Below are 25,241 nucleotides of genomic sequence, written 5' to 3'. Positions count from 1 at the left end.
AAATCAAGGAGTGAGGAATACCAAGATAAAATTCTCAGAACGAGCGTAATAATCATATTTACTATGTTCGCCTAGTTCTTGGATTCAATTTTGAAATATGACTATGTAAAACCGGCAACTTCAGGCCGTGTGCATGTCGTCATGGCAGGGAGACCAACTGCGTGTCTATCGACCCGTCTGCTAACTAGACATACGAGATTGTAACTTCAGTACTCTGTAGTAACCATCGATCTGCAATTCAACCTTCTTCTGCGAATACGATTATTGAGAAGTTGGATATGCCCCCACGAATGCAGTGAATAGCACTTAGTTTTTTCACCCAAAAAACTGATGGTGAGGAAAGGATAAGTTTAGGATTCCAATGTTCAACAGACAAGTCAGTCAAATCTATTGGCTAAAAATACTCATTTTAGTAACAAGTTACATTGCAGGTTAAGATTCATGCGAAACCAAAACAATCTCAGTGCATGCACTTGAGTCACATAGTTGCATTCGGTATTTTAATGCTAAAATTAGTTGTTCCGAACCGCAGAAATCCGTAAGACCTCGGGCAACTATTTGCAATGCTACATGCCTAAAAAACAATGCTAAATCATAAACATAGTGAGAAAATTGCTCCAGTTGCTGTTACACGTATTACACCTGACTCTGCACCTATTATAAAATCACAAGAGTAACGCGTAAAGCTTAACGCCTGAAGCGCGAAGCGCCTCTTTAGGGTTGGACCGCAAAGCGATCAGGAAATGTGCAGTCGTGCCCCCCCCCCCCCCACACACACACACACAGTAAATAGTTTCCGTGTTTGATGTCACTCTGTGTTACTTTGTGTCAGGTCAACTTAAAGGACTGGGTTACTCAACACACTTTTGTGTTAAGTCGACCGAAACCGCAGGCCTCTCCGAGTTATCGGATCATGAAGAGAGTGACCTGCCGAACTTATGTACTCTTGTTTTCTTCCCGTGGTCAGCGGCCTCGACTCGCAAGTGGCCAACTCATTGAACCATCACCGATGTGACCTAGGTTCGATCCCAAAGGCTGGCAACAATAAAATGTTTTAACGTAGTCGCAAATTTCCAACACATAGATTTGATCCCTTCAATCCAAAGGTTTGTCGATTTGACACAAGGAAAATTGACAAACAAAAAATCAACCAACAGCTTGTGTCACTTCGTGTTTCACTTCCTATATTAACACAAGATTTCGAATACTTCTTCTAACTGTAGTCCAATGTTAATCACGTATCTACACTGCTTCACTGGAAAAAAAAGTTACAGGCTATACGGACGTACCGTCCGTTTTGGGCTAAGAGGCCGAAATTTCCGGGTGCTGGGGCCATAGTTCAGACTGCACCGGGTGCTACACCGAGAGCTCTCGGCCTCTGAGCGCGGAACGTGTACGGTATGTCTTTATAGCCCGGAAGCACGGCTTCCGCGGCTGTTATTTTTTTTTTCAGTGTCATTTTTTTTTTTTTTTGCTACTTTACAAAGACGCAAGATGCGAATCTGAGATTTGGTTACTCGTATTCGTGCCCATTTGAAGCTGACGTAGGATGGCATGATTGAAACTTTTGCGCGGCCCTACTTTTGTTGTCGCCTGGTCCGGTTCATTCGGCAACTTTGCGGTTCGTTATCGGGAGTTGGAGATTTATTTCAAGGGAGAACTGAAGGAGGTTAATGGAGGGAAGCAACAGGTATCCATCATTGGGCTCGACACGACTCGGCGGGCGGCGCGGTGGGAGGGAGGAGGGCTCAGTAGTGAGTTGTGAGTTATCCGTTTTCCTCCCCTGAGACAAGTCAAGTCCCGATCCCCCCGCCGTTGCTAGACCGCCAGAAAACGTCACTGAACAACACTTCGGTTGTTTCATAAAACATCCTCAAAGAATATTCTACAGTGGACTCTCGATAATTCGAAACTGAAGGGAATCGGCTTTTTCTTCGAATTAGCGAGGTTTCGAAATAAAGGGAGTTCGAATTAAGGAGATTTATGTGGAGAAATTTCGAATTAGAGAGGTTCGAATGTAGAGAGGCAAACGGACGGATTTACGTCAAAAGGAACCAAAAATATCAGTTTATTTCTTTACGGAGGTAAAAATTACACTAAGTTATTATTAAGTATTAATTATTTTTATTTAATTTTAAAATTATTAATTACATGTTTACATTTTGACAATCCTATCAGCTCTTTCAGACACCCAGGTACATAAACAGTTGACTTCGATTGTAGAGGGAATGTACCGTCTTATTTCGAATTACAGAGAGAATTTTCGTCGCTAATTTCGAATTATAGAGGGCCGCGCCAGCTTAAAAATTTCGAAATATCGAGGGGAGAAAAAAACATTGATTTTCTTCGAATTATCGAGAGATGTTCAAGGGAAACGGACTTTCCTTCGAATTAACGAGGTTTTCGAATTATGGAGGTTCGAATTATCGAGAGTCCGCTGTATTCCCAAGGCGACATCTACAGTTTATTTGCTTGTTTTTTACCCGCTTCTAACTTTTGGGACCATTCTCTTGGAGTAGACCTAGGGAAGAACACAAGGTTCAATTAGAAACCGCAGAGTTGCCGGAGGTCTGGAAAACCAGGAAAAGTCAGGGAATTTGAACGACTGGGAAAAGTCAGGGAATTTGCGGCAACTAAAAGCGTTAGTTATCGCACGAATTTGGTTCCTGATTGAGCAGATCCAGTAAATGGAACACCAGAGTGTTCAATCCAGATTATAAACTTTTCCGGTCAATAAGTTTGAACCTTGATCCCTATAGCTGAAGTATACTTGGTAATGAATACAAGTTTTAGGATGCTTTAAAAAAAACATATTACCGGAAGCGAAGTTTAATTCCTTTGACCAAAAACTTCAGTTACTTGGACCGGAAATTTTGGTGTCCCATTTATGAACCAACCTTTTCCCCGCATGCTTATCAGAAAATTCACAAGAACTGAAATAGAGATGCCTGTATCAATTTGAAACATTTCTCAGGTTGTCAAATTCTAATTTAAATTATCTTTGTTGATGGCGTGACAACTTCATTTGCTTCCCAGTTCTTTTTCTATTAAAAGAAGAGGTATCTTTTTAAGTCTAGCTTATTTCATCCATGAAAAACTACCACCATTCGTGGCACGTGAGCCTTTTAGTGCATGATAAAGTACAATTTTTATAACGCTCATGATGCTTGAGCTATTTCGACGTCCACGCTTAATTCTCGCTCTCATTTTTGATCCTGGAAAAATCAATTTTTTTAGGGCTCATGTTTCAACAGCGGACTCTCCGAGTGGCCAGTCGCAAAGCGGGTCGTATAGACCAATTTCACATTTGTATTAGTTCACAGACATCCGAGCACTCCTAGCCAACTTCACTTCCCATCGTATTTCTTCACCGTCGTTCTTCTTCACTTTTTCCTCCTTTTTCCCAGACTGATACACGCTTCTGAACTCCCAAATGGCAATTTGACAACACTAAAGTGAGTTATACCGCCGCGCGGAAAATAAACTAAAGGCCAAGAAATGCCCTTTTGGTCCAACATTCGGGAATACAGGTTAAAATAAGATTGGATTCTGTCTAAGTCTTAAAGATGTTATATCGAGCTTTCAATTGTTTATAAATTGGAATAAGCGAAAAATGCCGGAAATAAAGGATTCTTACGTGTTTGGGAAAATTCTGGGGAACTCTGCTCTAAGTTCCAAATTTTTACATGCATACATATTTGTACATTCAAATCGCTTTACAGCGCGCCCGGGCGCTTTGCGACACCTAATCGCCATTCTCGTCTATCCCCCCATTCAAGGGTCATCTGGCAAATGGCAGCTTGTAATTTCATTTTGAATGTCACCTATCCACGATTTTGCTGGACGTCCCCTGCATCTTATCCAGGAGGAACCCAATCTTTTTATCCTAGCAAAACATAAATTAGGGTACCATTCGTTTGCATCGATTTTAGCGGTTACTTTCAATTTAAGAAACGGAAACTACACAAGTACACAAGGTCTGAACTAGAGAATAGCGTCACGTGGATTCTCCACAAAATCTTACTTAAAAAACGCTTTACACAACGGAATGTTTGGTAATTAACTCTTGACCGAAATCTGGCTCATCCGTAAAAACACGTATGTGCCTAGGAAAATCAATGGTGCATTCGTTGTTTCTCAACTGAGCTAGAATTTATAGGTTCCTAATTGCAAAATGTAGTCCAAATGTCATTTTGGATTATACACATGACGTCATACATATGTACTTTAGTTATTTAAGTAATGTATTTTTATGCACCCGCATCTTGTTTAAAAGTTAATTTCTAGACTTTTCGTCGTGTTATCCGTTTTTTTCGCAAAGTTTTGAAGAGAAAACATGTAGCGTGCGACGTGGTGCTTAATTTTAATTATTCATTCTTATCTTGTCCAGAGGCTAATTGTGCTGAAAATTTTAAACAAACACCTGAAGGAGTTTAAAGCATGACCATTACCTGTTTCGTCCTCTGTAGTTATGGTATGATGAGAATATTTTAGTCTATCTTTAAGTAATATTTTCCCTCCTAACGGGTTGCGAACGCGGAGTGAGGAACTTGAATCTACATAAATTGAGACTCAACGTGTAAACAAAGTAATATTAATATTTTGAATCCATCACTGTTTTGTTTACACGCATCGCTCTTCATCGGTGCCATTTCTCTCCAGTTATTCAAAAATACATGTTCTTCCAAAAGCATTCCGAAATTAGAGAAAATCATATTTTAATAGCTATGATTTTCTATGTATCCGTATCGGTAACCACAGGTACTTTTTTAAATTTTAAGTCAATTAAAACTCGATATTTCCAATTATTTCTTACTTAACTGTGGCCTGGGGCTAGAGAGGCTGCATCACTTTAGAAAAAAGGTACGTTCCTGAAAGCCGTAGTTGCGAGCTATAAGATAGGTATACGCCGCGCCGGCCAGCCCGGGTTTAGAGGGCGTATGCATAAGTTCTAGATTTAGATGCCTTTCGCTCCGGCTGGATATAAATCAATGGAGGCCTCGGCTTGTAAATCCAAAACGTATAGTGCCCTGCTAAGGAAAAACGCCGTATGAACATTCGAGAGTTGTCAAATTTCCTTTGATAACATGTTTATTTTTGAGGAAAATTATGACTACTTTGCCTTGAAGTTTTCAGGAACTTTAGATCAAAATACGAACAAAATTTTCTGAAAAATTGGGGGAAAAATATTCATAAGTTGACCAGGGAATACGTGTTGTATGAAGGAAATTTGGCATACGGCGACGGCACTCATACGGCTTTCTTCCTTAGCACGGCAGTTCAGTACCCAAGCCCAAAATTGACGGTGTGCCCTGTGCCCTGCATATCTCTCAACTCTATACAGTCCTTATACATAACCGTAGTTTTTTTCAGAACAGTATAAGAATTCTCGTTCATTTCAGCTGAAAATCTCAATTCGAGTTTCTAAGTGGAACTTATACACCTTAGTCCTCAATAGGTTACATTTGTATCTTTCGGAAGTTTTTCTAAGTCCTCTCGTAGCTTTGAATAAACCTCTGAACTTAAAACAATTTAAATATAATGTAGTCTAAACTACTTTTAGGCGGTAGCTTATAATTTGTATGTTTCAATTATTGTCTATCTTATTTTTATTGGTTGAAAAATGGCCTGCAAAACCCGTTTTATACAGCCTGCACAGAGAGAGAAAACTCTACACAAAAGTTGGGTTGATACGGGAAGTACATCACAAAATAATTCAAGCCCTCGGTTGATTCTGGGGTTTCCCAGTCTCTTAATTGTTTTCTACGCTAAATCCACCGCAAACTGTACCAAAATCAACACCGAATTGCGGTTGGTTTGTGTAATTCCTCTTTTATTCATTAAAAGTAACTCAAGATCACAAGTTTTTTTTTTATTAGTGCACCCCGAGTTTGATGTACACTAAAAAATAAGTATCACAATCTCAACTATTTCAGCTGATTTTGACGCCAGCCATAAGAGTAGTTGCACTAGCTAGAAGTCTAAAGGCAGCAGCCAGCGGTATAGGTCATCCAACCACTCTAATGCTGACTGCGAGGGCTAGGACTAAAGGTATGGTTGACCTAACCGCACTTTCAGCTGACGTGGTGATACCTCTGGCTTGTGCAACTATTCAAATATCTGGTGCCAAAATCATAGAGTACATAGAGTCGTAATGTAAGTGGAAGAGCTGGCGCCACTTTTAAGCATTTTCCAGGTCCCGAATTTCAAGACTCCTATGTGACGCCGGTCACTTTTTCGATACATGATAGATTGTTTTCGATACACGGGTACCTGACCATCCAATGTAAACAAAGAAGATAGGAATTACCACGTATTCCACACCGCCATTTTGGATCGAACATGTATCGAAAGAGTGACCAAAGCTCGGCGCACACTGGGCTTGGAACTCGTCGAGCAGAACATAGCGCCAGCTTTCCCATTTACATTAAGATTCTATGTACTCTATGGCCAAAATCAGCTAGGAGTATAGTTAGTATTTTAATACTTTTTCCCGTGTGTTAGCGTTGAATAATATGGTTATATAGATATTCAAGGTCACAGGGTATGACGTGGTAGAGAAGAATTTCGACATGGCACCAGAGCCATGCCTCGTATCAATTGAGAAAATAGGTGGAGAGAGGAACGGCGCGGCGCGGCGGCGTCTATAAATCTGATCTGGTGCAAGAAGGCGGACGCTAGGGGAAAAAAGAACGGATTTATAAACGCGAAAAGAAAAATATAATATGTTAATCAAGGAGAATAAATTGTGAATTTCAGGGTGAATGAGGGTGGAATGGAGGGAGAGGAGAGGGCGAGGAACTAAAATCCACTTTTGCATCGAAGCGCTATGCTCGAGTATATTTTTCAATTCATAAACTCTGTCGCCTCGTCTTGCCTCGCTTGAGCCGGTAGTTGCCAGCTAGCTCCGTCGAAGGCAGTTCCTTTCGTTCAACACTTTCGTTCAAACATCTCGCTCTTTTTTCAAGTTTTGGATTTGGTTTTTAAAACTCATCTATGGTCAAATAAAATAAAGCCTTACAGGTAAAACTTTCGCCATGACAAATATCCACCTATTTTTCTTTTTCTCACTTTTCCCATGCCATCAACTCACGGCCGAATCATTATGATTTGGTGTACGGAAGAGGATTTTTTAAGGTGCGCACACTAAAGTTGACGTATTATCAAAAATATCTGAAACAAGATTCTAAAATCTGTATTCGTGACCATTTATGGGAATCGGGATCTCATCTAGTCCGCAGAAGCGATTTTGTTAGAAATTAGTGCGATATTTGTCAACTTGTGTCAAAAATTGGGTTTGGGGACTTGACAAAAATGTCCCTTCAGTTTCTGAGGGAATAAGTTGCAAGCGGTTTAGTTCGTTTGAATGTATTTATGGGAGAAGGAACCAAGTTACAAGCGAACCATATGCACGTAGTTCCTTTCAGCTTAAATATGTCCATTTTCGTGTCAAACGGAGGGAAATTTTATACCCTGTACATAATTTCAACATGAACTAATTTTTCGAGCAAACTTCATATCTTCATCACTCATTTCGTTAGGATTTTCGGGTGGTCCCCCCCCCCCCCCCTAACGTGTTATCAGAACGTCCATCAATCGTCTTGTATCAATAACTTATCTTTTAGTTTTTGTAGACTAAAGTCCATCTTCGAGTGGATGGAAATGACCAATTATTGTACCTTTTCGTGTAATTTAAAAACAGACCCAACTCTCTGAAATTCATGATGCTTGCTGAATTATAAAATCTCGGTCTTAAAGTTGATATAAATTTATAAAGTCCTAGAACTCGAGCTTACTAATTTAAAATCCTCGGAAGTCTTTTCTTCATGCTGGGTTTGGCCTACTCTCGAGAATGGTGTCGGCTAAATGTTTTAACTGCACTTTGAGTTTGTAACGCCTTGATGCAACTATTAGCACTCTGTGAATATCCATAATGCATAAACGACAAATTGAAGGCGCTCAAGGTTTTCCTTCTTAACGATGAGTGTTATTACATGTTATGCTGTTGAGACGTTCCTCCTTTGAGCACCACGCAAAGAGATTTCTAACACTTTAGATCATGTTTACGTTATGGTGGTTTTCATTTCCATTTTGTATGTTTTCTACAGATTTTCCCAGATCAGTTACAGGCGTACAAGTTACTCGCTTGTACAACAGTACATACAAATATCGTAGCAATTGTAATGTGTCAACAGCTTTTCGTGGTTTCGAATTAAATGCGTTCTCAGTGCTTTTGCTGCCTATAGTATAATAATTTAAAGAGTGTTATGAAGTTACTGAAACTCAAAACTAGAAAGTATTGTGAAAAGAGATTCGTAACAAGGCAAAGTTATTATCTTAAGTGTGCACTCAGACCGTCCGACAGAAAATGCAGTTTAATCTTTTAACCCGCACCTTGAATCCGTTTCTGAGATTCAAATCCGTGAACCGCTCAGAGTTTACGGTAGCTGGTATCTTTCTTACTTTACAGATAATGCTTTTTTGAATAATTTCCGTCAGATTATTATTCCAATTTATTCCTATCAGTAGACCTTGCTCCACTTTGGACAATCTCCTTTCAGTCTAGGGAGGTATTAATTTACTCCATAAAATATGAGCAGACTTTTTGTTAGTTCCATTTTTTTGTGAAGGTTCAATCTCCACTTCTCCTTGTCCTTCACCAGATTGCCGATTTAATTACAGTGACAATGTTAATTTCAAGTGTATTTATTATATACTTATGCGGCTTCACAAACATTGATTATCTCTAAGTTAGAAATTTTTTCATTATATTTAATTGGCTTGGATACTTCTCAGAGTCATTGATAAAAATCAGAATTTGAATCAAAATGAAAATAATATCATTCCACTCTAATTTATAGACTAGCAGGACCGCCAGACAGGTTTTTTATTTTTTTCAATCGATTGGAACATGAATGAAACAACATTTGGAACACAAATGAAATAATTATTGTCATTGACATGTGATGGGAAGTATTTCGACGGCGTAAGTCCGCAATCACTCATCTCGTTTGTGGTGTCTGAAAATCCCCGCCTCTACGTGATTTTTTAAAGAAGAACAAATCGACATCATCCCTTGAAGTTTTTACAGAATTTTCTTCGCACATAGAAGAAAAATCACGGCAGTTTTAAAGAATTGCCGTTGAGTAGTTTTCAGTTTAAAAAATGAAGTATGACAGGGAGTCTGCGGCGTCGTAAACCAAGTTATGTGATTGCCGACTTACACCGTCGATTTACGTCATGTTAACGTACTCAAAATTAGCGGCAGGAAGGGAGTGCACCTTTAGTTTCACATGCAGGATTTACAAGGAGACTTTGGCTCTAATCGTACGTTGGTTAGGAGATTATCCTACTCTGGTTAAAACAGCGCTTTTACTGAAAATTCTTTAAAAAAAAAAACTAAATGACTTCATCCTTGCTTGGCCCTCCTTTTGCGATTTAATTAATATTTTCATTTTCAGCAGGCAGTGCCCACCGAGAGAAAAACGGCAGCAAATCAGGATGAAAATCTCTGAATTATTGAACAAGCCCTATTTCACGACTAAGGTCAGCTTTTTAGGCAATATCGCAACGTTCCTGACTCAGCAAAAAGTCTCGTTTTCTGCCGGAAATTTCAAGTCTCTTGTTCGGGCGCGTTCCCTAATGATAAACCTGTTTACGGGGTGTTTTGCGTGCGATGCGGTGTGCTCTCTTTTCTCCTCTTGTTTCGATTCATTTGTGACGTGCATGAATTAAGATGGTTTCACTTATTACTCGTCCCATCCATTTCCTGCCTGTTTCCGCCTGCCGCCGTACAGGAAACGTAGATTTATCGTCATGAATATTTCAAGGAAGAAAAAAATACGAGCTACCTTAATAAACGACTATTTTTGAATCGTTCCTTATTATAAGATACCCTCGTTTAGGCGGGTATTAAGAGTTGGTGGTTTCAAATGGATTATCTTGAGTCATCGGTTTTTTTGCGCAAATTATCAGAAAAATCATCAAATTTTTACATTTCACGTATAATTGAAGTTTTTTAACCCCGTATCCAACCCCAAAAATTATATCCAGTCAGAAGCTAATACCAACGCTATGATACAAATTCCTTTCTCTCGTACCTTCTATATTGTAAACTTCGTTCACTAATCGTTTAAGAGAATCGTTCGAGAATCATATGACGTAAGGCTTCAAATAATTCATGTATTGTGTACTTTTTGCATATTTTCTTCGTTTGATGTAATATATTTCTACAGAGTAAGTAAAACTTCTTACAACTGCGAATTCACATGTCTTCAATGGTATAATTTTACATCAAAGAAGCACAGTTGCCACCTCCGATCAAAGTAAACAATTACCATCATGAACTTTATGCCACTCATTGACCATATGGAAAGACATTAATTGGTGAATTAAGTCACCCGCATCATTACTGACGAATGAAGTAGCATCTTTCTGCGTGGAAAACATAAATGCAATTCTCATAGAGCCTCAGCCAAATTTTAAGGTCGAAAAAATCGAATAGACGGAAAAGGAAGTAATAAAATGGGTCTATCAATTCCGTATTTTAGTCCAATACCCATTTCTAGACAAAACTTTCGGGTTGATGTAAGGAGGCGCGACGGAAAATTCCCTCCCAAGCCCTTTGTTTGTTGTGGCACTTGAATTGTTTACCGACGAGACTTTCTTCCTCGCTCCAAAAGGCCATAAAATAATGTCCCAAGCCACCCACAAAATTGAAGCAATAAACTTTTTTTTTTGCGCTACTTTCACTGAACCTAACCTCTGAGGTATTCGAACAAGTACAATCGATCAAATTGTATGAATGTACCGCAAGTTGGGCCCCCCTTTTTGAAGGCTGTATTAAAATTGGCTTTTTTGCCGGTTTTCAACATGCGGAGGGTTTCTCCTATTTTTTCATTTATTGGCATGGGTGTAAGAGGCATTAGTCCGTTGTAAATTGATATTCAAAATATACTTCCATGAATAAGTAAGAGTACACCTTGCTGCAGCACAATAAAAGCACAAAATGTAAAAGAAAAAATTAAAGTGCTTTGAAAATCATTAAATTTGACACAGAATCACCAATATTTAAAAAAAAACACACATTATATTATTATTCTCCATTGATAAATTGATACATATTTTTTCCCATGAATTTAAATTAGAATAATCAATGCAGAGTGTGCAAACATTTCAAAATCATGAGTTAAAAACGCTGACTATGCGAGTATAAATATTAAAGCCTAACAGAGCGGAGCGGCGCGGCGTGCTGCCAGCGCGAGAGGCTCACGGGCGCCTACAAACCTAAGTGGATACTTCACGCATTGCACAATGCTTGAAGTATCCACTTAGGTTTGTAGGCGCGTTTCGCGCTGGCCGCCCGCCCGCCGTGCGGCGGCGCCTGAAGCAACTATTTCACGACAGAGGTGTAGCACAGTATTATACGAAATTGAACGTATTAAGAATGATATGCATCCTTCAAAAGTACAGTTCCTTCCTCGCAAAATAAATCAAGATACTTATCGTACACTGGAAAAATTTAAGAGCCTTTAGCTGAGGCAAATATAGAGATTTATCCGGTTCAGGCATAACAAGGTGGGAAAATCTTGAAAGATAATTAAGTCCTGTTACACCAAAGAGGTGTAGAGAGTTTCAGTGAATTTTGTCTCATGGAATCGACGCTTCCCCATTTTTACCAAAACTCTCAACTAAATATTATTCTCCGTTGGATCAAACAGACAAAACAAAAAAACAAGCAAACCCTCATTCTTCCAAGACATTTTACATTTTCATCCAAAATCGTCGTGAGCAATTTTCGTTTGCATTTACATGTGGGCCAATTAACTTTGGGTCTCAACTGGCACGTGGACCAAAACTCCCGTGCCAAAAAAACGCGTGGACGTAAATTACTGGAGAAAACAGGTGCGCGGACAAAAAATCGTTGACGAAATGTCCTGTAACCATAAAAATTGATGACGAAAAAATATTTTTTGGCTTCATGTTAGTCGAATGGAGAGAGAAAAAGTACTTTGAATGGAGGTTAACATTTGCCGAGGGTTACCTTAAAAAATGTAGAAAAACTACCTAATGTTGACATAAATCTCTACTGCTCCTCATCCAGTGGCACTCTCATTGCAACTATGTAAAAGGATACGTTTTCAAGTACATAACTGATTTTTAAACGGTGTAAAGAAATCTTTACAATTTTCAGACTGGTATCTGCAATTTCATTGACCTCTCATTTTCTTTTTATCACTGAAAAAGAGACAAAAGTATGACCCGAGACGAAGCATTTGAACTTCCTCTCATCGATGACTCCCCTTTTCCATTTTCATCATTTAGTAAGATTTTAACATGAGTCACGCTGTTGGCTTTAGGCCAAATAAAAATTGTTGTTGATCAGAGCCCAATTCGATATCTCCTTAACCCAGTTCCTCGAACTTTTGGCACTGCTGCCTTTTTACACGAGTCATCCACAGAGACTCCATGAATCTCAGGTCAACGTAAGGGTAATCCTCGGAAATGGCAACGCTCGCTCCGGGATAAACTGTATCTGATGACGAACGATGAAAACATTGTAGCAGCGTTGCAAAATTGTCTTCGATACTTGTTTCAGATTTCACACGAAGCTACAAAGTATTGGTATTTCGACTTCATCATAAAGCAGAACTCATTTTTTATTTATTTATAATTGAATCAGTGAGAACGAAAACACAACAACTCGATAAAATTAAAATAATCAGGACACACACAAAACCACACATTAGGTGAAGAGGTTAATCTAAGAAAAAGATTTTAGGTGTCGAAAGACACCTAAAATCCACACTTAAGGACACCTTAAAGGTCCGAGTAGGAGCAGATGCGTTAACTTCAATGATTTTTATGAAAATTGACTGTCATAAATGAAAATTGAGCATTTTCGAGTTACCGAGTTGGTCTGTTTTCGTTCTCACTGATTCAATTTTCTTTCATCGCAAATTTTTGACGTTTTTGGCCACCCTAGAATCAAAAAAGTGATCTGAAAGGAAATTCTTTCATAACCACTTATTTTAGACTGATCTGTTGCTGGAAATTTTTGACTTGACCATGAGTCAAAATATTCACACTTACATTTTTCTGATGATTTTCTCGCGTTAACGTTAAAGTAAATGTTTAGCATCCTTGGTCACTGCATCGGTGGCGTAACTAATGACGGTTTAGTGAAGTGGCATGCGGGCTGATAATTGAAATTGATAGACAAAGCTATAGACAAAGAAGAATAAGGGAAAATGGAGCGATCTCATCGGTGGAAGTGGGTAATTGCAATAGACAAAGGAGGTAAGTAATAGGCTAACTAACGGCAAGCTACTAAAGACCCTACAGTTAGTTCATCATTTCCCCCTTAGTCTATGACAACCGCCCATTTCAACCTGTAGGATCGCTCCATTTGCCCTTGTCTTATTTCCTTACAGGTTTGTCTATAATTTCAATAATCAGCCCAATGGAAGGTATATAGTGGCTTTGATGAGCAAGGACATTTCTTTGAATTTTTGTAAATAAATATTTTGACCTTGCAAAGCAAAAATACGAGAGATCTCGTGTTGCATATGTAAATGGGTGAGGTAAAAATTAATTTTTCGTATCATAGCTGATACTGACGTTATGATGATTCGTGAATGTCAAATTAGACATTTTTGGAGAGGTTGCTCAAAATATTATTCATCAAACATCATTGATCGAAAGCTAACGCTCACTCTCGAAAATGAAGCTAAATGTATATTATGAGAGGCATTTAAAGCGCTTGCGGGGAATATTTGCAAACTTACTGTTGTTGATGACTGAAGTGCCGTCTTCAAGCTTTTCAACTTCAAAATTCATATTGTCATCGATGAAGGATAATTTAAGTAATCGATTTGAAGCCCCCTAAAAAAAAAAAAAAAAAAAAAAAAAAAAAAAAAAAAAAAAAAAAAAAAAAAAAAAAACGCTTATGTATTTCAGTGAAACTCGGCAACTTCGGTTTGTGGAGTAAGAATAAGTCCAAAAAGTGACAACCTTTATCAACCGACGGAAAGTTCAAAGCTCTGATGAAACAAAAGCGTCGCGTTATCTGGATTCGCCGCTGGCAGAAAATTCGAAAAAGGGGCCCAAACATGATTGATTGCTCACCAGGCGGTGTCTTCGCGCGGAGTTTAAGGCGGATCATTCTCCGCAAATTTCAGTTTTGAAATTGTCATAAGTTTCCAGAACATTCGATAATTTCCTCGATGGACGGAAAATATTGTGACGAATTATCGAATTCTATTTCTACCTGTGTGTTTTTAAAGATAAAACAGTAATTCCCATATATAAGGCGTTATCTTGCTTTATTAAATTGTTTGTCTCGGCCGCGGTTGAAAATCCGACTTTTTCTGGGTTCCTTGATTTCAAATGTTTTCTTTTCTCTAACCACGGTCGCAATACCCTCGTTTGTATATTAAAAATTTAATTATTGAAATTTTGCAAACCGCGACCAAGATATCATGGTTGATGAATTGTAATCTTAAATTGACTCCGAGCTCTGAGATAAAGTCGGAGAATTCCCTCCAAAATGGCAGCACTTTCCTTGCTCGTTACTGCTAATGTCATCGTCTACATTGAGCAATAGCAGTTATGAGCGTCCTCGTTTACAACCCGCTTTAGTGCATACGAAGCTTTTTACTTCAGTACAGTTCTTGCCAAGTTTTGGCGCATTTCCCGTACTTCATTAATGGTACAGGGTACATTACTCCCGATGAGGATAGTATTCAAAAAGGGGATCAGAATAATGCAGTGGGCAAGCACGAGCCCTTGTTTTTGGAAATTTTTTGGTCACTCCGTTCTATTTGGCGTTCTCATGGAAGATTATATTTATGTTTTTTGAAGTGCATGATGCATCTATATTATTTATAAAATTTCAAAAATGTAAAAATAATATACTAAGATGCAATATAATTGTTGTACATCCTAACGAAGGAGGAAAACAGTGTTTGTCACATTGGCTATGTCGCAGTTTGACACCGTCGTAATCAGTGAACACTCCATATTAATCTTGTTCTGTAGCCCGCGACACCGAAAACTGAAATCGGGAAATTATCAAAACAGATCAAGCCGACAAGATGTTGAAGCCTCTATGTTTCCACTAAGTTCAGTGCCCGACAAAATAGTCCTTGGGGAAGAATTAAGGATTTCGAGTAAATTAGTCGATGGGGAAGTTGAGCCACTTTCGATCTGCGTTTCAACACTTTGTTTCAAACTGCGGTTAATTTTAGCACAAATTTGCCTTTCATTGATTTATTATTCCGTCTCGAGACGCGAATAAAGGGGACGGGCGAGGTTGAGTGTCCGATCTGAAAGATGAGGCCTTTCATGCTCATTTTGTTTATTGTAAAAGTTGTTTGAACTTCATTGTATCCCTTTTTTAGCCGCGCGCCCTTGATTTCTGCCCCTTTGTCTGCCGTCGATGCTCATTTTTTAGTCTATGCTTCTCAAAAGTCTGGAATCTTCATCAAAAGTTACATGTATAGAAGTGTAAAGACCAGCCCTCCTTTATTTTTTCATCAAAATGCCGACTACGTCATCATTCTCCCTCCCAATAATTAGCTTTCCTCGCATCCTGGCACTTTAACGGAGCTCAAAATCTGATCTTTAAAAAAGGGTTGCTTTGCCCCTGCTTCATTTCGAAGAAAAACTCGATTGTCTTATTTCAATTTTTAGTCTTTAGCCTCTGTGCAGATAATATTTCCGATATCAAGCTCCGACACATTTTCTTTTTACAAATTTGGCTATGGATACGCCGAAGGCAATTAGTCAAATCAGGCATCTTATCAAATGCCTAGGCCGGTAGTAAAATTTTGACAGGTTACGGAATTCTGTAAATGTATGGCGAAGAGTTCACGGGATTTCAATATTTTGGGAGGAATACCTCTTCAAATCCGAGGTTTCTCTATGTTCCTTCCTTTTTACATGCCTCTTTTATACATTTAAATGTTAAAATTCTAAAAATTCTACATACATATATGTATATACATATGTTAGTTAGTTAGTTAGATTAAGTTAACGACGATCAGCATCTAGGCTATTTACGTCGGGGACTAGGCAATTTTAAATTTTTAAATTTAATTTCTTGAAGAGTTTTAAAATTTCTGTTACTACCATTGGACTATCTGAACACAAAGGGTGGATGTTAAGAGGGAGGGAACTTCGAATTTTGATACGTGTGGCATAGGTTTTAGGGCAAGAAAGTAAAATATGGTCGATTGTAAGGGGGGAGTGTTGACATAGAGAGCATAAAGGAACTGGAGATTTTGAGATTAAATGAGAATGAGAGAAAAAAGTATGGCCGATTCGCAGTCTCGCAATTTGGACTTCGCAGGTGCGGTGTTTGTTGAAGGAGGTATATATATACATATGTACATATACATATGTTCTACATATGTATATACATATATTTTATGACTTACTGAAAATTTCATAATAAATGTGCACTCAGGATCTTAAAATCGTTTAATATACTATTGTATGCTCCATATTTTTAAAGAGAATTCTTTCTTACAGGTAAAAAATCAAAATTTCGATCTAAGTAAGAATATTTGACAATTGGCCAAGGCATTTGACAAAATGCCCGATTTGACTATTTGCTTTCGACAGATATTTGTGTGAAAAAGCTTCCTCACGTCTGTAAATTTTCACAAAGAAAAGTTCCTTGAGGCTAATGCTAAAAAAAATTGTACTTGAAGCGAGTCCCCTTTGCGGCGGTTTTAGAATTGAAAGGATCGTTATTAACACTTACCAGTTTGAAGGTTCTCCGCCACCGTCTTGGGGAACCGTCTTGCTCAACCTCTCATCCCACCTCTGTCCCTTTTTTCATGTCGTCTTTACTCCGGATGAATTTTTCATTAAACCAGAAATGTTTACGGGCAGATATTTTTGCATCTTTACGAAAGCATCTAAACAGAGACAGGCCTGCAGTGTTGCCACACCATGCGGGGAATGTTCGATAAAGCGATGACCTCGTGCATCTTGCACTATCGGTATTAAATTCAGAGGATTGTGGCAACTTTGGCTGGTTATTGCATTCGGCGATTGCGATGAAAAACGAAACGCACAAGAGGATAACATTTGCCAAACGGAACTTTGTGCATTATGGCGTGAGCCCTGTTATGCTTGTGTTCTTATGGGTCACAAGGCTCACGTCATAATGCACATAGTTCCGTTTGGCAGAAGTACGTCCACATCTCCTTAAGTGCGCCGCATCGCCGTCGGCCTGGCGTCCGTCTTCATAACCTCCTTCCGTTCACTCACTTGAGTGTCCAATGTATTTCTGCCTCCTCGTTGCCATGTCGAGAAAAGAAATAATCGTAGTGGACCAAGGAACAGGGCCCGAATTTTTTCGGTACAGTTACGGTCGGCCGCAAGTTCAGGCAAGGATGTTGACTTTGTTATTCGGTCGCTGATAGGGGTGCAAACACGGCTATTAGGTCGAACGCATTCTGCGATTCGAGATCCTTCACTTGTAAGGTTGAAACTCACGAAGCGCGCAAGATGTGCGATTAGGTGCTTTTGGAAATTCCTAGGGGTCCAAATACGGCTATTCGGTCGAACGCATTGTGCGGTTCGAGCTCTTTCACTTGTGTGTTTAAAACTCACAGAGCACAGAGGATGTAACTTTACGTCCTTTGGGGGATTCCTAGGGGTGCAAACACGGCTTTTTTGATCGATCGCAACCCACGATTCGAGATTTTCTACTTGTGAGTTTACAAGTCACGAAACACGGAAGATGTGCGTTTACGTCCTTTTGATTCCTAGAAGTGCAAACACGGCTATTCGGTCGAACTCATTGTGCGGTTCAAGACCTCTCGACTTAGCGCAGTCGTGCTTTTGGGATTCCTAGGGGTCCAAACACGGCTATTAGGTCGAACGCATGGAGCGATTCGAGATCCTTCACTTCTGAGGCTTAAACTCACGAAGCGCGCCAGATGTGCGTTTACGTGTGTTTGGAAATTCCTAGGGGTGCAAACACGGCTATTCGGTCGAACTCATTGTGCGGTTCGAGATTTCTTCATTGTGAGTTTAAAACTCACAAAGCTCAGAAGATGTAACTTTACGTGCTTCTGGGGACTCCTAGGTGTAGAAACACGACGTGTTATAAATAGGTTCACTTAGGGGACAGAGATGAATTCCGCATAAAAGTGAACTTAAAACACGTGGCAATACGTGACAGACCCATGTTTGCTTTTTACGATTTTGTTGCGGGTGCTGGCATCCAATGCTATTACAAGAGTATAATTGTCATCATTGGTTACTGCACGAGCTGAATGTCCAACATTGTGTCGGCACGACGCCTTCATCAACGTATGCGGCCGATAGAAATCATGATTGATACGACTATTCGACCACCTAAGTAGCTCAAATTGCATAGCCTTTTCAATGAAGGAGCGCTCAGTTGTCTGCTCACAATTGTACATCGTTTAAATCCAAGAGCTACGTATAAAGGAAAAACTTGCCCTCGAGTATGAATATGCCGAAAGTTGTATCAAATTCCATTTCAGGATAATATCATCGAATATTAGAATTAACAACAGAGGCTCGTTTTTTACGGTCTAAGCCCCACCTAATTTCTACAGCGGCGAACGATGACGCTTTGTTTTTGGCGAGACACCAAGATGCGACGCAAAGCCGCATAACATTGCATTTTCTGGTCCATAAATCTTGCCAACAAGATACAGTTCTATCCAGCATCGACACATCCTCTTATGCTCTTTCCTCTCAGCCATTATTCAACTGTATCTCGCTCGTTTTATAAGGAAGAGTAATACGTCATGAAAATTTTTGATGAGCTTCCAAAGGCGAGCAGAGTAAACGAAAATTTCCAAAAAATGTTGCTAAAGTGGCTAAATTTTGCCAAGCAGGTCGAATTTCGCTAAAATCGTCTAAACTAAAAAATCGATCTTGTCTTTTTTCCTTGTTTATTTCGTATTGTTGTTTTTTTCGGGAATATCAACTAACGAACATCCGTTTAAAATTGTGAAAGACTTATGATTATGTTTCCTTTCATGAAACCCTCATCATGCTTATCGATTAAATACTATCATACAGTCGAGTTCAGTTTAGGTTAACGATGAAATCAAAATTTAAACAGGCTTTTTTCAAGGAAATGCTGATGTCTGGATCTTGATTGGGTTTTCTCTGCATTAACTGCAATATAGCGTTTCCCAAGTAGCCAAAGTTATCCAAGACTCTTCTAAAGGCACTTGACTAGATAATTCGCCCGCAACTTAAATCTGCGTCAGAGTTGTCGCTAATATATCTCAAGGCGGAAACCAGAAGAATAATAAAACGGATTAGAGAAAGTTAAAATTATCCCAAAAAATACGAAAAGTTCGCCGTACCAAACACCCTTCCTGATCGCGTGCAATTATTTTAAAATTGAACGTGTTTCTTGCAGAGCCCTAATTTGAAATTTTGTATTCGTGTTGCAGAGACTGGGAGCCAGATGGCGTTGGTGGCGTCGGTGATGGAGGTGGCGGGGGCAAGTCGGCCCACAGACTCTGGGCCAAGGCGGTGGAGAAAATCACGGCGCAAAAAAATTCAGCTCTCTTGTCCTTACCATCCCTCTCCAACATTCACGCACCCACTATCATACCAGCCGCGCACCCCAACTACCCCGAAGTCCGTATCACCACGCATGACTCTCCGTCTAGAGAACAGGTAATTCGTAAGTTCTGTCAGTGTTCCCACGCTTGATTACCCATATTTACTCGATCATCGTGACTTTCTCTGCGATGCCGACAAATCATCATGAGCGCTTTGAAAAGTAGGCTTTGTTTGGCGAATTTACGTAGCATGTAAGCCACAACGTGGTATTATTGAACGGAGATGAGCGGTGACAGTAGCTTCTCAACGCATTTCAATTTTATGGTGAGATGACCTTTAAGTGCGTGACTTTTTATTCGTCTATTTTTATTGCCTGAAGGACGCCAGAGCGCTTTTTCCAAGATATTATAATCCTAGAATTAGCCTTCATCCCTTGCGAGGAAGTGACCTATCACCTTCCTCTCCTAATCCTAAAATTGGCGTAATTATGCTGATGTGTTTTTTATGTTCCTTTGAGAATAATTCAGTATAGTTTCTGGGTGTAGATGGCTGCCTCAAAGCGCGACTACAAGTCGTTAAACAGCAGGAAAACGGGTGACACGAGTGATGGAAGAGTAATTAATAACTAAATTGCATAGTTGCCTGACCACCCTCACAATTTTCTTTCTTTATATGGGTTTGAGGATTTTCAAATAACGTTTAGGTTGTTATTTGAGTGTTAATTGAAATAAAGGTCGATGGTGTGACAATTTTTCGATCCAGCAAAATTGGAAGTTAATTTTGACACCGATTACCTCGATCTAATAATCATTTAAAAGGAAATTTTCAACTATGTCATAAAGTGTTTACGCAAACACCGCGACACGCAAAAAAGGATCAATGATTAGCCCTCTGGTGTGGATAAATCCCTGCATGCGCATCAGTGCCGGCACATTTAACAATTTTTTCTGCGGCGAAAAATTGAGGGCGGGTGATAGGTTGTTGTTGGTAGCGAGGGGCCTTTGTTGTGGCCGGGAGCAATTACCGCGGCGTTCCTGGTGTTGGCGCGCGGCGCGGCGCGGGCGGCCGACGCGACGCAACGCCGCACTGTGGAACCAACCATCGGAAGAGGTCGGACATAAAATTTTCCACTGAAACTCCGAATTTTGATGATTATTCCGTTCAGGAACAGGAGACCCTCCATTGGTATCTCGGCAATAATGGAAGTTTCATGTACTTTCGGGACTCCAACATTCAACCGCTGACTTTCCTATACTTGGTAGATGTTGAGCGACGTGTTGGGTATTTTGTTCGGCAAACATACCAAAGTTTGGTAAACTTGATTGACGCATTACGTCACCCGAAACTCATCATCCACCTACTACGTAAGATGACTGTCGCTTCCGTATTGCCCTTGCGGAAGTGTTGGATCCCCGAATGTAAAAGTTTCCACCCGCGGGCTGTTTGTTGAAATTGATAGATAAAGCGATAGACAAAGAAGACTTGGGGATTATGGAGCGATCCTATTAGTTGAAATGGGTAGTTCCTATAGACTAAGGAAGAAAATGATGGACTGGCTATAGCATCTCTCGTGGGTTGCCGTTAGTTTGTCTTTTATCTACCTACTTTGTCCATCGCAACCACGCGCTTTCACCAGTAGGATCCCTTCATATCCTTTTCGCCTATAGTTATGTCTATCAATTTCAACAATCAGCCCAATGTCGCCAAGAGGCCAGCGGAGGGTCTCTTGTATCTGATTTAGTCACATTATTTACATTCCAAGGGACGGTTCTCGAAGAAAATTTCACGGAAAAACACGGAAAAAAATAGGATAGTCGACACAACCAGCGGCTGGTTAAAAATGCGCCAGCTACTGTGCGGTAGTTACATCAACAATCATAATGGATGTTGATGTAACTACCGGGTTAGTTGTGACCTTCACCGAGGTAGTTATCGTAGCTGGCGCATTTTTAACTAGCCGCTGGTTGTGTCGACTACCCTATTTTTTCCGTGAACCAATAGGATCACTTTCAAACTTCTACGTAACCGAGAGTTGAGCTTTTAAAATTTCCAAGCCATGTCCGAGCTTTCCCGTTGAATCGCCTCTCTGTGCGGCGGTCAATGGGCGCGGTCCGAAATTCCATTTAGCAGGAACAAAATCCGCGCTCTCGCCTCTGCGGCCCGGCCGTGGCCGTATTGTTCGGAAACAAAACGCGCTTCCCGGCCCCGGTGGATCCGGCCAGATAAAAAGGCCACGGAACGCCGAGCCGCGTGCCACCCACTTCCGTTGCCAAATGACCGGGAAAATTGCTGACGCTGCCGTGCAAATTTCATTATTGCTACTGTTGCCCATTCGGATTACCCCATAGAGAACAAAAAAGGAGGTGTTTGCATCTTGAGGTTTGTATACCCTGTGACGTAGGTCGGTACAACCTGGCCAGCGAAATCCGGAATTCGGAGTATGAAAAACGAACCATAATGTCCCATTTTTTTGCTTAAATCAACTCATGATATAATTTCAAGCACTTTTTACGGAATGACTTTTTTCCATAAATTACACCATTTCCGAGAAAATTGATGATAAAAGTCGCTGTACCGACCTACGTCATCAAATCCAAGATGCCCAAAATGCAAACACCTCCTTTTTTTCTCTATGGAATTACCCAGAAGTAAGCTAGCTGTGCTAAGTAAGAACGCCGTATGAGCCGTCAAGCGTTGCCAAATTTCTTTCGACAAATCACGAATTTTCACCGGGAAGTTGGGCCTTTTCCAAATAAACAAAATTCGCCCCCGTCTTTTCAATGTACCGTGAAATTGGTCGGCAGAGAAGATTCATCTTTGCATTGTCTCTTCGTATAAGCCAACAGTGCTTACATGGAAATAAAATAGTATGAGTGCATTGCCTCTGTCACGCCGTGAGAGGTAGATGAGTATGGCCCTACACGTTACCCGTAAAGTTACCCTCGTTACGTATATACGTAAATATTTAAGATATTACGTAGATTATCAAGATATTTAACAATCATTAGTAATGGAGAAGAAGGGATAGAATAATATATATATAGTAATCATTAGTAATAGAGAAGAAGGGATAGAATAATATAGTTAATAATAATATTTAGGTGCTGTATTAATAAAACAGCACTTAAATATATTAAATTGATAGAATCTGCGCAGCCATGTTACTTACACGAACGGACCTAAAATACATCTATATGCGAGTGATTTAAAGCTGTTGCAGTAATATATTTGTATCAATGAGGAGAATATGCGTATCAGGTCATGACGATTTTAGTAACCACGTTCAGCCAGCGAAGCTCAGTTCAGTTTTTCCGTACAGTTTATAATATATGTACATACTTTTGAAGAGACGTTTTTCCTCGGTGTCAATACTACAATTTCTATGACAGAACAAACCGGCAACATGCCAGGTTGTGGAAGAATTTCGCGGGGTGTTGTCCCGGAACTTAATCGAAAAGTCCGCGAGGGTGAAAGTTGCCTGGAAAAGGTGAAAAAGGCGCGAGTTTCGAATTTCTGCGGCGAACGTTGAGGCGGGAAAACTCATCTCGCGCGCTTTATTCCTCCCTTTTCTCTCACGCGATGCCCCACCCCTGAGCAACTGGTCACTTTAATTGCTCAGAGGTTATTAAATGCTTTAACTAATTATGACGTAGCGTTCGACTCAACGAAGTCTGCCCTGAAGTTCCTTTACAGAGAGAGTTGAGACAACGCGGCTTGTGGATGTCACAAACGGGAATAAAGATTACAAAAATCGGACGTTTGCTGTAATCTTTGATCAACCCATTCCCGAATTCCTGTCTCCGTTCCCACTCTCATTCCATTTTTTCTTCGCCGTGCCTTCTATTCCCCGGTACATTCCAGTTTTTAATCTTTGCAATTGGTGAAACTGTAATCTTTATTTCCGTTTCTGACACTCTGAAGGCCTAAATTACGGGAACCAATCAGAAATGGATTCGCATTGTCCTTACTCTCAGTGTAAAGGGCAAAAGTCGGCTCATTCTTTGTTTTCGTACAGAGTATTACAGAAATCCTGTACTAGAAGCACTGGAAAGTATCACTCAATTTAAGTTGTCTACTCATCTACCCATCACAAGCAGAAAAAGCATCAAAGCAGAAAAGCAGGCAGTGAAATTACGAATATCCGCTCCTGTATGGTTAATGTAATCCCTTGTTGATATTGGAATTCTTATAAAAAGAATATCCTAAAACTGAATGATTTAAGCCAAATCATCTCTCACAGAAAATAAAGGAAAACGCCACCCAATAGTTGATAAAAGCCATAAAATCGAAGCTTTGTGTTGGCAGCGATATGTCATCAGGAAAGGCTATAAAGTTAAAAATTTAATGAAATAAAATACCTCTGAAAAATTTCCCCATTCCCTGTGAGTGCATCCACGGCATGGGTGTTGTCGGATTTTAATCGAACAAAGTAACTTCTCTTCGTTGCAAATTTTAGAGTCACGGCAGCACGATTCGCCAATACGAGCTTTATCTGACGCATCGACCAAGACAACTTCATTTTGCACCCGTAAAAACTCCCCTCGTCTCGTGGAGTGGCGATAAATCATAGCTTAAACGCATCTAAAGTTGCAGTCAGGCCTCATAATCTTTTAAATCGGTGCAGCAAAGGAGCTTGTGCAGTTGGCAGGCTTTTCCTAGCTCCGAGTATAATCTTCCCTATCCCTCCATACCACTACCCTCCCCCTCTCCCATCCCGTCATCCCCGGCCGACAGCATCCTTTAAGCTTTTCCTTGTTTCGTTATATTAATCATTCGCTTCTGGTTGCCACGTTATAGGAATTTCCAAATAAGTATTCGGATCATAGCGGAGATTATTTACTTTGAACCTGCTGGGAGGGAGGAGGGGGGCTCAATGAAATATTTAGCTAACGCTATGAATGATAGGTTAAGTGGCATGATAGTTCAACGTGTTTTCAGCTGCAATGCTCTTTTAGTTATGATAATTTTACCGCCGATAGCTACTGGTGTAGGTTGCTTACTTGCCTAATATTATTCTTATTATGGTTCAATTAGTTTAAAACTTTCTGTTGAATTCTCCTACAAAAAAGTGCACAAAACATTTGCTATGCTAAGACTAATGGGGCGGGTAGTTTACTCTAATACTCGCATTCATATCAAAATCTAAGGTGATGTGCAGAAAATATTTTCTGCCCGGTTTAGCGAACAGCATGCTTCGATATTTTTTCATTTTAATGAGGAAAAATTTGATTGAAGTATTTGCACGCGTTCACAAAGACTTCAAATCAATAACTACCAATGGTCAGTGTGGCTGGTTACAGTCAGAAAAGCCTCAGTATAACAGCCGCAGGTAGTACCCAAATGAACCAGCAATATAGGTGAAATAACCATAAGGTAGCTATTTTACATTTATTTTTTGTCACAACCGGTATGAAAAAGTAATAATAGTGAAAGTGACGTAAGCTCTAGCTTAATTACAATTAAATTAACGCCTGCTTTTTGAAGAATAGCTCATTATCTGTCTGTTTGTGACATCTAGCTCCTTTTCATTAAGATAGTAACCATGAGAATGAAACTTATAAAGTTGCTTCAGCCCAATACTGCAACATTGCAAATAACTGATGATTTAGTGCTTCTATAAGATTTCCTATTCTCAAGTTGGGAAGGTATGCTGCGCTATAAATAAGAAT

At 39.8% G+C, this 25,241-nt stretch overlaps 1 protein-coding gene across 3 annotated transcripts in view; it reads left to right on the top strand.

The window, feature by feature from the left end:
• The window catches only part of Ac78C (adenylyl cyclase 78C), a 257,078-nt gene that overhangs the window by 130,211 nt on the left and 101,626 nt on the right, over positions 1–25,241 (top strand). For all 3 annotated transcript variants that reach the window (XM_019044443.2, XM_019044446.2, XM_072298338.1), the window contains exon 4: positions 19,458–19,686. In XM_019044443.2, the coding sequence (XP_018899988.2) occupies positions 19,458–19,686 (229 nt within the window). The remainder of the gene's footprint in view (positions 1–19,457; positions 19,687–25,241) is intronic.

Source organism: Bemisia tabaci, chromosome 3 (assembly GCF_918797505.1).
Source record: "Bemisia tabaci chromosome 3, PGI_BMITA_v3".
NCBI classification, from domain to species: domain Eukaryota; kingdom Metazoa; phylum Arthropoda; class Insecta; order Hemiptera; family Aleyrodidae; genus Bemisia; species Bemisia tabaci.
Note: the sequence above shows the minus strand (reverse complement) of the source record. Positions and strands in the feature narration are given on the sequence as shown.